General features: G+C 38.5%; 1 protein-coding gene across 1 annotated transcript in view; it reads left to right on the plus strand.

Moving 5' to 3' along the window:
* The first annotated feature begins 3,267 nt into the window (after window positions 1-3,267).
* SEL1L3 (sel-1 suppressor of lin-12-like 3 (C. elegans)) overlaps window positions 3,268-15,891 on the plus strand; it is a 30,629-nt gene continuing 18,005 nt past the window's right edge. Inside the window, exons 1-9 of the mRNA XM_010193310.1 lie at window positions 3,268-3,829; window positions 4,743-4,869; window positions 7,713-7,834; window positions 9,177-9,292; window positions 11,532-11,587; window positions 12,593-12,725; window positions 13,318-13,450; window positions 14,032-14,178; window positions 14,598-14,803. Of these exons, the coding sequence (XP_010191612.1) occupies window positions 3,331-3,829; window positions 4,743-4,869; window positions 7,713-7,834; window positions 9,177-9,292; window positions 11,532-11,587; window positions 12,593-12,725; window positions 13,318-13,450; window positions 14,032-14,178; window positions 14,598-14,803 (1,539 nt within the window). The 5' untranslated portion in view covers window positions 3,268-3,330. The remainder of the gene's footprint in view (window positions 3,830-4,742; window positions 4,870-7,712; window positions 7,835-9,176; window positions 9,293-11,531; window positions 11,588-12,592; window positions 12,726-13,317; window positions 13,451-14,031; window positions 14,179-14,597; window positions 14,804-15,891) is intronic.

A 15,891-nucleotide genomic window follows, 5' to 3' on the forward strand; every position in this document is an offset into this window, starting at 1 on the left:
TAAGAAAAAGATCAAGGAAAAAATCTAACAGCTTCAGTGGCTAAGTTGTCCCACACAACGAAGCCTCTCTGTCTTTCTTGTGGAACTCTGCCTTGTTCATGGTAACATTTTGAATCCAGCATAGCTGGCCTCTTTACTATAATGGGAAACTTTTATATTTAAATCTCATAATCACACTCATTGTGTAATCCTTTCATCCTCGCTCTCGGTAGTGAGAGGTTATGCACAATTAACTCTGTGTTGTCTGAGATAATGGAGAGGGAAGAACTACAGTTCCTCACCAAGTAGAAACATACAGATAATACGCATAGTACGCAGTGTGCTGGGGAGCAGTGTGTAGAGGCAACCAAGGGGTAATGGACTGAGCTGTGGTCTGGAAGAGTTTACAGCCTGCGGTCTCTGCCACAGCTGCATCAGTGTGGGGTTACTCAGGGATCTTTGCACTGTGCTCCTTACTGGATGGGCCTCCTGAAGGGTTTGTCTGGTGTGGTGTAGCAGCAAACACACACATGCTTCATGCATTTTTGCAGCACATGTCGCAAGTAATTTCCAGGCATCAAAGAATACAAATAAAAGTTTCATGAGTAACTGTGGGAGCCATTTAGCAGAACAGGCATCAAGGGAAAAGCAGTAAGACCAGCACGGCTGAAGGTAACTTTATGGTTCAGCAATCACGATACATCATGCTAAAGTGCTCTGGGAACGTCCTGGAGTTTGTTCTACAAGGAACTGGCTTTGGATTGCAGAGCTGACCACCATGGGATCCCTACCACAAAATTTCTGCCATTCACTGGAATTCAGATGGCCACAGTCACACACTGCTGCATCTTTGATAACTAACTGTGCCAGACCCAAGCTGTCTTTGCTGGAGGCCAGCTCCCATGTCTGCGTTGGATAAACCCCTGAGAAAATTGAGAGTTGTCTGTGTGTATTTTGACAGTAAATGTGTCTATGTGGTAAACATACGGCGATACCACAGTGCTTTGTAGTGTCTACCTTCTACATTTGGTGATAACCACATGGCATAATTTTCATAGTATATTACTGTCTTCCTCATGACACAGCCCCCATATCACAAGGATTAAGCTGTTTATAAATACTCTTTATTATAAGATAAAAGACAGGTTAAAAAATGAATGATACCCATCAAGTAGAAGAGGTTTAGAATAATTTGTGGTTGTTGCTATGTGCTCTTAATGCTTTTAAAGGTATCTTTAGTGAAAGAATAATCATGTAGGAAATGTAAAAGAATAGTATCTTTGTCAAGTCAAGCTCTGAAAGATATTAAAATTAGTATTAAAATTAAGGTTCTCTCATCAGCTTTTATAGCAGTATTTTTGTGTGTGTGCTATTGCATGATATGGAAGTACCTTTTCCAATGCACACCAGCCTCCTCTTGCTGTTTCTTTTTAGCCCCTTCAGTACTTATCATGTTTACAATATCTATTTTACAGAATGGGAAATGAGGCAGAGAGGAAGGCTGGCACTCTGAAAAGACTACCTGTTGCAGGAAGCCTAGATACAGATATTGTGGAGTGTTTTGTATTTTTTTAGGATTTTATTTGTTCAGAGTATATGGCTTGGTGCTTACGGAGATGTTTATGAGTGTTTGGCATCACTGCACATCTGGCTTCCAGTGTCTCTTATGGGACACAAGAAGATAAAGAGCACTCGATTGTTCTTGTGGGAAGTGGTTTAAGCAACAAGTTCAGAAAGACCTAGGAACACTGAATAAATCTAGATATTTAGAGTTACTCAGCTGCTAGCAATGATATCCAGCTTTCTCACCTAAAAGTTTCCTCATTCAGTTATGTCTTCCAGCTTCTGCCTTAAAGAAAGTCAAGATCTTGGGGTAAATACTCTCTGTGCACAGTTGGGTTCCAGTTGCAGCCCTGGAGCTCTTTTGTGTCTTTAAGGATGCAGGAATCCAGGAGCGGAAAAATAGATCGCATAGTTAAATCCAAAATTCTCATCTATAGGAACAAGAAACTAGTATAGGTAAACTTAGTTCTGCTTCTTCCTAATATTTACACCTTCACAGGTTTTGCTGGCTTGATTTTTTTTTCAGTGTAGTTCTCAAGGTGCGTCAATGTATTCTTAAGAAATAGAATGCAAAATAGTTTATCATTAGGGACTTTTGCTGATCCCCATATTAGACTGTGGAAAAGGTCTTGTCCTCCAGGGGGATGACACATAATTCCAATAATTAGAAATGCACTGACAACTTGACCGAAGCTTTTAAATTATTTGAGAATCACAGTGAAAAAGCCATCAGACCAAGGTAGAAATCCAAGATAAATTTCAGTTCGATTTGTGTTAGCTTAGTGAAGTTGAAAGTCACCCAAGAGAGATCTCCTCATTTTAAGCTGTCTTAACGACCAGCTTCCCGGGTAATCCTACGTGACAATTCTGAATATTTTAGGCGGATCAGGGGTCCTGGCAGGAGTGCTGTGCTGGTGGCTGGCCCTCTGAGCTGAGTAATCTCCTGTGTTCTTGGCAGTGCATCAAGCCGGACGCTGACTGCAGGGCAGAAAGAAAAGCTGTTGGAGGCCTTAGGGACAAGAACTTCAGCATCGAGGATAATCCTGGTGTGTGCCCAAGAACTCGCTCTCACATGATATTATAATGTATGCAGCTGTTGAGAGCAAAACCAGCAAATGCTGCCTGCCGGACTTGCTGCTCAGATTTGTACATCTGTCTTCAGGACAGGAATGTTTCTGTAATAATCTAAATGTTTTATGAACGTAAATTAATTCTCAGGAAACCACTGTGAGCTGCCTTAGTTACTATTGTGCTCTGCAGGTGTCCACATGAGAGGTAACAGAATTAGCTAACTTCAAAACGATACAGAAATATCAGGCTGTGGCGCTACAAGTGAACAATAATATGATTAATAACTGCCAGTACATTTTGGTATATACTCTAGGAGTGTGTGTAAATAGTATGACGTGTAAGTCAGTATCTTAGACCGGATTCTGCTTGCAGTAGGGCTGAAGAATATACCCTGTAAATAAAGATTGTTTGTAGACACATATTTAACTTTGAGAACTTGATATAGGAGAGTTGTTACCATTAAAACCTTTATGGTAGCTCTTCAGTAATCCACATCTACTTGCTGTGTGAAAGAATCCTGGTATTTTGGGGTTTGAGTATGGTACATAAAGCTTCTGCTTCTGCAGTGTTCTGTTGTTGCTGTGAGTATACTGGTGATCATGTAAACTTAGATTCTCTGGTTAACATGATTTGTGGGTTTTTTCCTAGAATTTTGTGCCATCCTTTGGAAAGGAGACGTTACGGACAACAGCAGTTACTCCACAGTCTGAACAAAACATGGATTACGTGGACTTTATTCATTTAGACATTTTAGAAAAGAAAGTTCTTAACAATTCTGAGGTTTCAGTTCAATATTTGTGTTCTAAGCCTTGCATCATCAACTTGGAAGCAGTAGCTTCCTCCGAGTTCAGGACTGGTGTACCAGTGTATAGAAAGAGATGGAAAGATGAGAAGAACCTCTACATTAGCAGAAGTCGACAAATACATTTGAAATTTCCAAGCGTCATGGTTTACAGAGATGATTATATCATCAGAAAGTCAATAATAGTGCACAGCGTGATATTGTATGCATGGATTAGTCACAAATCAGTTAGCGGCTGTGATGCTGAACAGAGTGAAGACTACCAGGATGCAGTTGCCAAGAATTACACCTTCTTAGAAGCAGTTCCACCTTTTGAACGCCCATATAAGGACCACAGAGTTTGTCTTCAGTGGGGTGCTGACTATTTGTGGATGCTCCAGGCAAACAGGATACCTCAGTGTCCTCATGAAAGTGGTAGGTGTAATGTCACTTTTTTTCCACCAAGGAAACTAATGGGACCCAGGTAACATCTTTGGTAAGCTGTTAGAAATGGCATAACTGTAGTAAATCGTTGTTATTATTATTATGTAATAGTTTTACATATGTTATGTAAAATTATTTACTTGGTCAACGTTGTTTAATATGTGAGCTTCATAACTGTGGCATTAGAGCTGCAAGTGGCTGAAGCCATCATGTCCTTCAGAGCTGGCTTGTTTTGTCACAGCCAGCCTGCAGAGTTGTAGCAGCATGGCCTTTTATTTTCTAAGTGCATTCAAACAACTTTATTTAAAACCCACAGATGTCAGTGGATGTGATTCCTTTGTCTTCAGAGAGAGTTGTTCAGTCCCTTACTGATGAGATGCAATGACCTTGAAGATCTTTTTTCCCGTTTCTTAGCAAAGGCAGCATTATCAGATTTGTTACAGGATTATGCATATCAGTTAAGAACAGAATTGGTATCTGTCCATGCATACAGTATAAGCTGGAGAGCTGAGAATGGAGAGCAAGTTCAAGGGCTGTGGAATAATGTCATGTAGGCATAATCAAAGATAGGATGAGATTTAAACAAATAATGCAATCGGGGATGTCTTCTTTACTCACTGGTCCTTTAATTATCTTAGATTTTAATGAATCTGTTCTTTCCCTGCGTCTAATACCAGCTGGTATTAGTTAAAATGGGCTCCATTTAACTTTCCATGGATGTTTCAGTCCTGGACTGTAATGCGTTTAATAACAATGAGTGAACTTGTGTTTAAGGACTTACTGAAGGTTTGTCTTAATTTTTCATCTGTTGTGTGATTCAAATGTTTGACCGAAGAAATGTGAGGTAATTAATTAGTTATCAATGCTTGTTTTCTGGCAGATTAACCAAGATTGTATTTTGCAGATGGTGTCCAGATTCTCAACTTCATATATGCTTCCAGTGGGGAGAAAACAGGAATCGTGAAGAAATTTGAACAGTTTGAAAACAGAGAACTCGAGACAGTCAGACGACATCAGATTGATTATCCCATGTAAGTATAGGTAAATAATTGAAGCAGGCTGTAATTGATCATTGAAGGCTATAGAATGTACTTAAAACTCTCATGCTGTACCACATTTAAAGGAATACTGCCTACTAGTTTGAGAAAAGGCTTAAAAGGAAGGTAGTTTGCTATTCCTTCTGTTTTCTGATTTCAGTTTTTGGGGGGATTAAGCTGAACCTCAGAAAATACTTACAGTATGTGTCAGCGCAGTGCTTTGTAAGAGGTAGCAATAGTAGGTGTAACTGAGCTAGTTAGGTACAGTTAGGAGGGTAAGTTAGCTGTTATGTGCTGTTACATGAGACTGCTGTCTCATGACTAGCCTAAGGTTTTCTACGTTACAAAGAGATTTGCATTTCAAACATCATTTGCAGACCAAGTTCAGGGTAGGGTTACTTGCAAGGGAAGGTAGTGTGGAGCATCTTTTTCCCTATAAATTCACATTCTAGGTTGTTTTGCAGCTGACAAGCTCTGAGTGATAGAGTCCCCTACTAGATAAGTCTTCCTACTTGAGTTTGTACTATTTTATTCTATCATCCCTGTGTAAACTCTCCTACGAAGGAATAGAGAAATAGAAGAATAAATAAGGAAGGAATAGAGGAATAAAACCACTTAGCCTCTGCACACCATTCACAGAGGAGTCACTCTGAGAAGACCATCTTTCACTACTCTTCTCCTCCTTCCCGAAACTGTCACAACTCTTCTGCCATAATTTGAAACTTTAGATGCAACCAGTATAAAAAGAGATAGACAAATATATCTCCCTTCCACCAGATGCTGTTAACGTGGCAACACAATTATAGAAATAGGAAATTATTGCAGGAACTGGAACTTGCATGCTGGTTTGTGTTTGGCCTGTGACCACAAGAAGAGTGCCCAAGAAGACTTGCCAAAGAGCTCAGGTTGCTTACAAGTTACTAGCCCTCAAGCTGTAGTTCTGAAGACATAAGTACAGAGCAATTTTTAGTTCCTGGCCTCTTCAGGATGGGTGACAGCCTGGTTTGCACAGCCTGCTGCCCTCTGCTCACCAGCATGGTTGCATTCTGCTTCTGGCAGTGAGACGCTGGAGCTCTGGTTGAGAATATATGGCACAAATTTATGCAGCTCTTTGCCTGCTCCCGTGGTTCCACCCTCTCTTGCCTTCGGGTGGTATCTCCAGTGTTAACATGAAGCAATGCCCGTGTGTTGCGATTGTGTGACAGCCCAGGGTAACTCTGTTAAGAGGAGAGCTCTCCATATGTGAGCAGTGGTTCTGCACTGCACCAAAAGGCCAACAGAAGCAGGTGAGGCTAACTGAGGTTACTTGTTTGACTTCAGCCAGGGATTTGTAAAGAAAGGGCACTGGAGATAGACAACTGTCATTTGAGGCTGTGGACAGCCTGCAGCAAGGATAGGCTGAGACTGTAAGGGACTACTCACGCTGTACGACATTCTGCAGCAATGGGGGATGTGAAATGAGTCAGCGTTGTCCCACACTCTGTCCCAAGAAATTTGTCAAGAACAGTTCTGTGCTCAGACTGGCAGTCAAGGATTAAATGGAGACTGCGACATTTAAGTTTGCTATGTTGCCAGAGATGAAAGATGAGAAGGGCAGTATGTAAGCCTAAACATTATTTCTGAAAGCACAGTGTTTGCCTGTAGGTCATTACAATCAATTTACAAGGGATTGCAAGTTACAAACCTTTGTACCTCATCCATATACCATCTGCGGAAGATATAGTGTTATTATCTGTTTAAGGCGTAGACTCTATTGGGGAAAATGTCACCACTCTTGCCTTTTTTTTAAGCAGGAGAGCAGGTGTTAGACTTTCAGACCTACATTGGTTTAGTTTAGGAAAAGATATAAGGTACTGTATGTTTAGCAACTTTCTTAAGAGAGAAACAAGGCAAGCTGACTCAATTCTGAAGTATCATAAACAACCATTTACATTTTTTCTTAATTATAGAAATACCCCAAATAATATCTCCTTCTAAAAGCCGCTAAGAACAGAGAACTTATTTATCAGAGATTTTTATAACCATAGTGCTTTGCTGGGTTGTACACTGGAGGTACAGTTTTTGAAGGCATTCAGCATAGGCTTAACTGCTATGGAAATACTATGGAAATGAGTGGTCAAGTTCCTGTTAACAGCAACAAAGCAAATTTAGTCTGGCACAGAGGGACTCCTTAAAATTAAATACTGTAGTACAAATTCTGCTTTTGTGTGTCAGCCTCAGAATTTCACTGTAGATAGTGTTGTAAGGTTTTCGGCTTTTTATTTTGCACTGCTCCATAGTTTGCACAGACTCCACCTTTATTTATCCTGTGATAGCTCTGTGGCAGTTATTTATCCATATCTGTGCTACCCAGAGGCTGGATTCATTTTTAACTGCTTCTCCCAAGCACATTTTCACAGTTGGCGTATATTTTAGAGGACACAGCTTTATTTTACTGGTGTCCACCATCAAGATTACAAGGCCATGCATTTGAGAATTTTGTACTGTAGCCTGCGTGCAGGAGGTTGGCTCCAAGTTGTCTGGGTTGCGTTTTCAGTACCCTGTTGATGTGGGGTCTGGCAGTAGCTCTGACCAGGATTCTGGAATTGGTTCAGATAGCACTCCTTTACTCTTCTCTCATTTTGGTACCACAAAAGTGCACAGTTAAAAGGAGATCACAGATCCAAGAGTCTTAACTACTGTTGCTGTGAAAGTTTTCACTGCAGAGGATGTGTTTTGATCTGAAGATTACATGTGTGAAACAGGTTTGCTAACTTAAAGTGAAATGCATGCTTTCCAAATTATATAGGGAGATTTCTCATCAGGAGTGGATTTTTTGTTTATTTTTGCTCATGCAGGTTCACCGTTTCAATCTGGCTCTATTTACTCCATCACTGTGAAAAGGATCTGTGTGGTATACTCTATTTTATTGATCCAAAAGAAATGTATAGTACTCCTGCTGTATTTCTAAATGAAGAAGGTAAGGGATATTATTAACGGCCTTCAGAAGGGGTCTAATGTAGTCTTTATAGATCTGTGCCTAGGAATAACATTTATAAATACATTACCAGACCCATTTTGTGAAAATGATCCCTTGCAAAATGCTTCTTTTGACTGTCATGTCTGAATCGGACATTAATAGGGTAAACTAATAGAGTAAAACTTATTGCATAGCATCTAGTCTTGGCTAACTTCAGAAAATGTCTGCTTGCTTAGGAGAATACACTGTGATTAAAGAGTCTTACCTCAATGAACAACCTTCATTATTATTATTGAATTATTATCTTAATATTGCTCTCAATTCTTATGTACATACTACATGAAAATTTTTGGAAATTTGAAATAGCCTCAGAAAAAGTCCAAAAGATTAACAGTCTTGAAATATTGCAATATTCAAGAAACAAAGTCTATTTCCTTGATCCAAAAAAACCCTGAGAGGTAGCACTTAGTCAGGCAACACTTGCAGTAGAGGAACATTCCTCTTCAGCCTGTGATAGAGAATGAAATTCAGCATCTGGGGGCTGGCTGGCAGGCCAGCAGAGGAAGTAAGTGCTCAGAGTTTTAAAAGTGCACACCTGGCTTTCTCGTAAGACATTACATTTTTTCCCCTTCTTTGCTTTAGAGACTTTGATTAGTTCCACAACTAATCTTTTCCTCTCTGTTATTTTTGCTGTTTCTATTTTCTCTGTCTTGTAACCTCTACATAATTAATTTACCCATTATAAATGAGATGCCTTTTTTTGAAGAACAAATAAAAATGGCAGCTCAACTGGAAGTTATCGACTTGTCATGAGATTTGCTTGGAGAGATTTAAGGGCCAGTTTTATTCTCAACATTAAACTAGATTATCGTAATGGCCTATTCTGGTCTGAAGAGCTCAGACCGCGAGTAGCTTCTGCAGGCCCAAGTAATGGAGGGCAGAGCCATCTTGTACTTGGTCATTGCACTCTCATGTGCTAGCAGTCAAGTGTTCAGTAGGTACCACTATCTGCTGTTCCCCTCTGCCGTTTGCTCTGGTGTTTGAGATCAACTGTGGCACCCTCCCTGTTTGCCTTACATTCAGTTTGTTTATCCCTCACTTGGTTTTGAGTCTGTGGTTTTGTGTGAGAGCCTGGACATTAGCATCTGAGATGTGTAACAGAATGTGAAGCACGTTTCCCTGGGATTCTGTGGGAGCTGATGTATGGCTTGGCGGGTCCCCAGATCTCTGTTTGTGATGAAGAAGGCAGAATCACTGTGAATAATACATAAGGAAGCCCATTCTTAATGCTGATATTTCTGTGGTGGTTATTTCCTTTTTTTCTCCTTTGTTGCTCTGTTAGGTTATGTGCATATTCAGATGCACCTCATGAGAGGAGATGACCTTGCAGTGAAAACTAGCTTCAGCCTTCCTCTGAAGCAGTGGTTTCGACTGGATCTCTCTTTTAAGGGTGGACAGGTATGCGTGCTACTGAATTACAGGATCAAGACTGAGATTTCTCTAGGCTAATTATGCCTCTGGCAAACCCCTTAACAGCTGAGAAGAATAGTGTAATTTTTACATGCTCACATAACAAAAGAATGAAAATTCTAAAACTAGAAATTGGCCAGGGATATTCAAAACGTTGGTCTTCAGGAAGTCAACTTACATGCTTAAGATAAGAGCCTAGAATTACTGTGTATTCAGTGCATATCCTGGCGCACAGCTGCTCTCCAGAGACTGACTTGACTGTAGAGGCAACCAGAACTCCTGGCTTAGATACCTTATGTAGATACTTTAAGTTACATGATGTGAATAGTTGGGAGGGACTTTGCACTTTTAAGGTCAGGCATTTTTACCATTCCGATATGAAAATTTAAGTGTCTGGTCTTCTGTACAGTAGCACGCCTCTTGCCTAGATGTGTTAGCTAACAGGAGGCATGTGAAGTTTCCAGGTTTTGCATATTTTATAAAGCAGCATAGTATTGACTACCATTAAAGGACAAAAAAAATCGCAGTATCTCTGTAGTAGATGAAATACATAATTTACACTTGAACAATTCACAGTTGTTTTCTCACAAGAGCCTTCCAAAAGAAGCTGTGAAAGCATGTCAGTCTCCCTGCCCAAGTTCTTGCCTTTGCCTCCATCTCTTTAGATATTAGTGTGTGAAAATAATAAAAAATCTTAATTGTCTTTTTCTCAGTCTTTCTCCATGAAAATGGTTGAATAGATTACATTCTGAACTGTAAAAATAATTGCTAATTAATTGCAATAACAAGTAAGGAAATGTAAAGTATGAATTAGATGACTGATAAAGCTGAAACAATGCTGTACTGAGAAGGCAATGTTCAGGCTAAACTACTGTGTTTCCTTTTACACCCCACCTTTATTTAAGTATGTAAGTGGTGAGCAGACTGATTGTCCTGCAAGAAAAACAGGTAGAAGTGTGTATTTACTTCTAATATAATATGCTTTTAAATATAGTGTTTAAAGGAAAAGTGAAAAAAAGTGTTTTATACAGTCAGAACTGTCTTTTTCTGCTTGTTTAAATTACAGTCATAATTTAAGTTCATGGGAAAGGGAAGAGCCTGTGGATTTTGAAGCTTAGCATCAGATACAAATGTAAAAGTTACCATCAATATTGATACAGAGTATATTAGTCTTGACTGGTTGGAAATATGAGAATTGCTTTTACAATTAGATTAAGAAGACATACTCTTGCATCAGAGAGCAGAATGAGTTTATTCAGGCATGAGATAAAACCTGTAGTCAATAAATTTCCACTTGTACACAAAATAAGGGAGCTACGAAGACTTTAATTAGCACTCTTGTAGTAAGAAGAGGAAGTAGGGCTAAGCTTAAAAACATATCAGTACTTAGAACCATTCTCTGGGACAGATAAACCTGTGGTTCAGTCCCATCTTACTGACAGGTCTTCCTTTTGTAAGTTTTTAAATGCTGTGATCCTCAAAAAGTATAAAATAATGTCTTATTTAGGCAATTATTTTACTTCCATTTATTAGATACATTTAGTCCAGCATTATCTTAGACAAAATACATAAATTGTGGAAGATTTGTTGATTGAGGCATAGATAAATTAAATGTCAAGGTTTAAGAGCATCTAAAGATGTAGATGAATCCATAAAAATTACCTTGACATTGGAGAAAATTTAGTCCTTAGTTATGAAACCTCACCTTGTCTTCCTCTTCAGGCATCTGAATTCCTTTAACCTGGCACTGAAAGTCTACATCTCCTGTAGAAATAGGAACGAACACAGATTTTTTTATGTCATGGCCTGCTGCATTAGCTTTGTGGCCATTCTTCACTTGTAAGCTACAGTTTTTTAAGATCAATACTGTCTTCATTTAGCATCTCTGCTATAAAAAAGCAAAACAGCCCTTCACACTTTGGAAGAAAGAAAGCTTCAGCAAGGTACAAATGTCTCATAATTGAACACAGGAGTGAAATGGATGAAGTAGGCAGCATCTGTGCTATTCTTGCCACTTTTCATCTCACATGGTTGGCCAGGACAGATCAGTGCCAGTGCTTTCCATTAAACTCTCTTGACATAAATCAGATATGTGGCATCATCCTCTTTACTGCGGAGGAGATGCAGCAAGCTCCAGCTGTAATCTTCTGAACTATGAGTTGAAGTGGCTTAATAAATGTATCTTGTAATATTTAGTCTATTATAATTAATCTTTTTGTTGTTTTAGATAGAGGTAAGCAGTGTTGGAAAGAACTTGAAAAGACATCATCATCAGTCCTTTACGTAAGCAGCATTTTCCCCTTAGCTGAGTAATATGTGTGTATGTGTTTGCATGTGGAAAATGGGAAAAGGAGGGAACCAGTTCACAACAGAGATTCCAAATGGTTTTCAAAATGTCTGTGGTCATTTTCCACTCTACACTTTCAAGACCAGTTTGCTTTACAGTGTTTACACTGCGCATGAGCTGAATAACTTTGTTAATGTCGTGAGCTAGCCGAGTTTATGTGCTGCTGCACAATATAGTACTGGAGTCTGACAACCCTCACTAAAAACTGATTGAAAGGTCAGTGGCATTAGGATCAGACTTCAAATGAAGTCTTGGCCTTACTGAAGTCAAGGGAGGTTTTGCTGTTGCTGTGAGGGAGCTAGGATTTCACCAGTGAAATTGTCATCTGCTTTACTTAGGTAGAGGGCAAAATTTCTACAAAAATATTCTTGCCCAGTCCATTATACTAAGCAACTGAATTGTGTGCCCTTTTTTAAAATGGATCTTTAGTTTAAGATTGACTCTTTCTTGTGCAAATAGTTAAAAGAAAAAACCCCTTCTACTGTGGAAACTATGTAACCATAAATTGTATGCCAGACCTCAGTATTGTTCTTTCTCTGCTATGGTTTACAAACCAGAAATTGTGAATCTATAGACAGTAGCTTTAGGAGACAGATAACTTAAATTTTCATATGCCAATTTTATAAAAGTGCAGGGGAGAAATGAAACTGAAATCTCGGAGGTTGTGTAATGATGCATAAAACTCCAGAAGATACCCACAGGTCAGAAAAATAAAACACCCTGCTGGTTTAGTGTTTGTAGACAAAGGATTTGTTAAATTTGCTCAAGGACTTATCACACTAAATTGCAGACCAGATTTTGAGAATAAACAAATGCAACAATGAAAAGATAGTAGTAATGAGTTTGAGGCCGACAGTTACTGAAATTCTGAGATACAGATTTCTTATTGTCTTTCATAGTACCTCTTGATTGCCAGCTTACTTCTCTTGCATGTTCTCAAGTTTTAGGGAAGATTTCTATTATGATGACACTGCTGGATACTTTGTTCTTGGGGGCAGTGGATATGTAAATGGTATTGAAGCATTCTTTGGACCTGTGAAGTACCATCGTCTCAATGTGTTGGAAACAGAACAGGTGAACAAAAACATTTGGAAATGTTTAAATATTAGCATCCAGCTATGGCTGTATTTTTTCTTTTCTTAACTGAAGGTCTTACCAAGTGATAAACATACTATGAAGCATAATGGTACTTGGGAACATGTAACCAAAATATGATCATTTTCTGTTGAAATCTAGGAATGTTAGTTACCACTTCAAATGCTAAAAGATAAGACTTCTAGAAGTATGTAAAACAATGTTCCTAAATCTATATTTAAGATTATTTAAATATTTCAAATAATTATTTAAATATTTTACACTTATTTTAAATATTGCTTTGTTTCCCAGAGCTTTTGATGATAGAGTATGGACCACATTTGATTAATTTACATTTTTGTTGAAATCAGTTGTAAAAGTCACAAAGGCTTGGTCAATTTTAGAAGTTCATCCATGGTTTCTTGGATTATGCTGACTATTTAAAGTTGTTGTCTATTTTGGCCAGTATCAGATTTTTTTTAAAAAAAAGCCTGTTTCCTTTTGTTATTTGGCTACAACAATTTTTTCTAGCAAAGCATAGACAACAACAAATACTGTAGATGCCATTTATCCATCATTTGCATTTTTATAGATTTCTAACCCTCTTCATGACAAAGAAACGGTGGAACAAATTGAGCTCTACTATGAGAGAAGCATGGACATTCAAGAAATAGTTTATGAGTACAGCTATATTGTCAGACAAGGTGAAAAAGCGCAAAAAAATTGTAAGTGTTGATCTATGAGATATGAATTTTAAACTGTCATCTTTGGAGACCTGTTGTCCTTCTTTTTACTGGAATCTGAATAGCTATCATCAACAGTAAACTTAAATTCAGCACTAACTAGAAAAAAGACAATTTGAAGAGTGTAGCCTTGTTACTGTAGTTTTGTCCCTGCAAAGACTTTTGGAATAGAAACTTAAAGCATGTTCTTGGTGTTTCTTTAATAAGACAGGTGCATAAGGGGACAAGGAAACACTTTCAGGCTTACGTGTAAGTTATTCAATTGCCTGTCTTCCATTTTAGTCCCAAATGAACCTAAAGGCACATTTGGCTTATGTTTCCAATTAGAATTGAATCTTGTGCACTGTGACCAGAGTGTGGAACAAAGTAGAATAAATCTTACATATATGTAAGTGGCCTGTGCTAGCAGTATGAGTTTTTGGCACTACTTTGTGTTAAGGATGTGCTTATCTTGTCCATGAATTTTTATTTTACTCTATAAATGTTTCTTTTTTCCTTCCAGAAGCTTGTTTTAAAGACCAGCCAAGTCAGCTTTCATGTCTTAAATATGTTGTTTTCTCTAGGTTACTATGAAAACTATTATTTGAAGCTGATTCACAGATATGGAGAAAAATCCAAATGTGATGCCTTCACGTGGGGAAAAGAGCTTAGGGAAGAGTACCACACCTTGTTCAAACTGCTGCAAGAGATAGATTTCAGTGCTCTAGATGGTAATCATATTTCATTTTATTGTTCTTAACTCCACAATATGTCATGTAAGTTAGTATTTTTTGACTTCAGTTCATGTCTTACACATGTTTCCATATAAGCTAACTTAATAAAGGGGTCTCATGTTGCTTATATGTTGTGCTGCAAATGAAAGAGGACTTATTATGTTGAAGGAAATAGAGATATCCATATGTTTTTAGTGGTTTGTTACTTTGAGACAGTCTTCTGGATTTTTATTCACCCTTCCTATTCAATAGTACCTTGTATCTCTAGAAATTTTGGTTGTCTGCATTGGGAGTACTATTCAGCATGAGAAATAACAGAATCTGACTCAGTCTCATTAAGTTAAGGAGGTGAAATAAATTCCTGATTTTAGCTCTTGGAATAACTATGCACATCCTATGTTTTATTCTTATGCTAGAAGATGCAAGTGATGCAGTTACAGAAGTGGGCCAGAGGATATTTGAGAAGGTTGCGAAGGGTCTATCCAGTGCTGATGGCCTCAGCAATATGGGCGCCTTTGTCCCTCTCTTGGTGGATTCCAGTTGCTGTGGATACCATAAGGCTTCCTATTTCCTTGCAGTTGTATTTGAAACAGGGCTCGGTGTGCCCGTGGACTGTACAAAGGTATTATATTTAACATGTTTGGTTATGTCTGTGAAATTAATTAACTTTAAAGGATGTTCAGAAGTGGGATTAATTTATGACCAATAGAAATTAAAAAAATGGAAGATGGCCTCCAGATCCAGTCTGTGGTTGAAGAGATTCCTCAGTACAGCTACTCCTGAATAGCTGATGGCAGTAAAGTCTTCATGAAGTCCTGATGGCAGGAATCTTTATCCTGCTTATCCAGAACAAGGAAATCAATGATTTGGTAAGACCTAAAAATGGTGGTAAAGTGAAGAACATGGAACATACTGCTTTTTCCAGTCACTGAGAGGGTAGGATGAGGGATTAATCGTCGAGTCACCCACAGTCTCTTGTAGATGGGTATGAAAAAAGCCTCATGTCGGGCAAATCTCCTGAAGTGGAAAAGTTGCATAGTACAGTCAGGAAAGAAGTCTCATCGTACTACGTGGTCAAATGATTAAAGGTAACCAAAGTGGAAGAGTTTTCTTTTGGAAAAAAAAAAAACCCAGCCCTGATTCAGCTGAGCAACTGCACAACATGTGAACTCCTGACCTTTTAGGCAGGTTGCAAATAACTGAAATGTTTCCACGTGATTCCATTGCCAGGCTGAATAAAGGGATGGTGTTTATATATATCCCTGAAAGAGGGCTAGACTGAAATTGCCAATAGATATTTAATTGTTATATAATAGTGTAATACAAAATGCTCATAAAGAATAGCAGATTTGCCTAAAGTGATTACAGGATGCTAAATCAGAAGATTTCTCAGGAGGCCAATCTGAGACTGAGCTCACTCCAGTTTCTCAAACACAAGAAACCTTAGACAGGAACCTTTTTTATACCCTTAATTATGGAGCATACCTAGTGCCAATTATGAAGACTTATTTATTACATCTGCTTCAGATAGTATAGGAAATAATTTAATATCCACTGCAGATGAGACACCACTGTTTTTATTACTCTTCAGGTGAAAAATAACACTAGTGCTGAAAATGGTTTTGGGAAATGTGTAGTACCTAGACTATTTCTAGCACCAATTAAGGTGCAGCTCAAGGGAGCTTTGTGCTGAAACCTTGTCAGCCACAA

Source organism: Mesitornis unicolor, unplaced genomic scaffold, assembly GCF_000695765.1.
Source record: "Mesitornis unicolor isolate BGI_N332 unplaced genomic scaffold, ASM69576v1 scaffold3771, whole genome shotgun sequence".
In the NCBI taxonomy this organism is placed as follows: Eukaryota; Metazoa; Chordata; class Aves; order Mesitornithiformes; family Mesitornithidae; genus Mesitornis; species Mesitornis unicolor.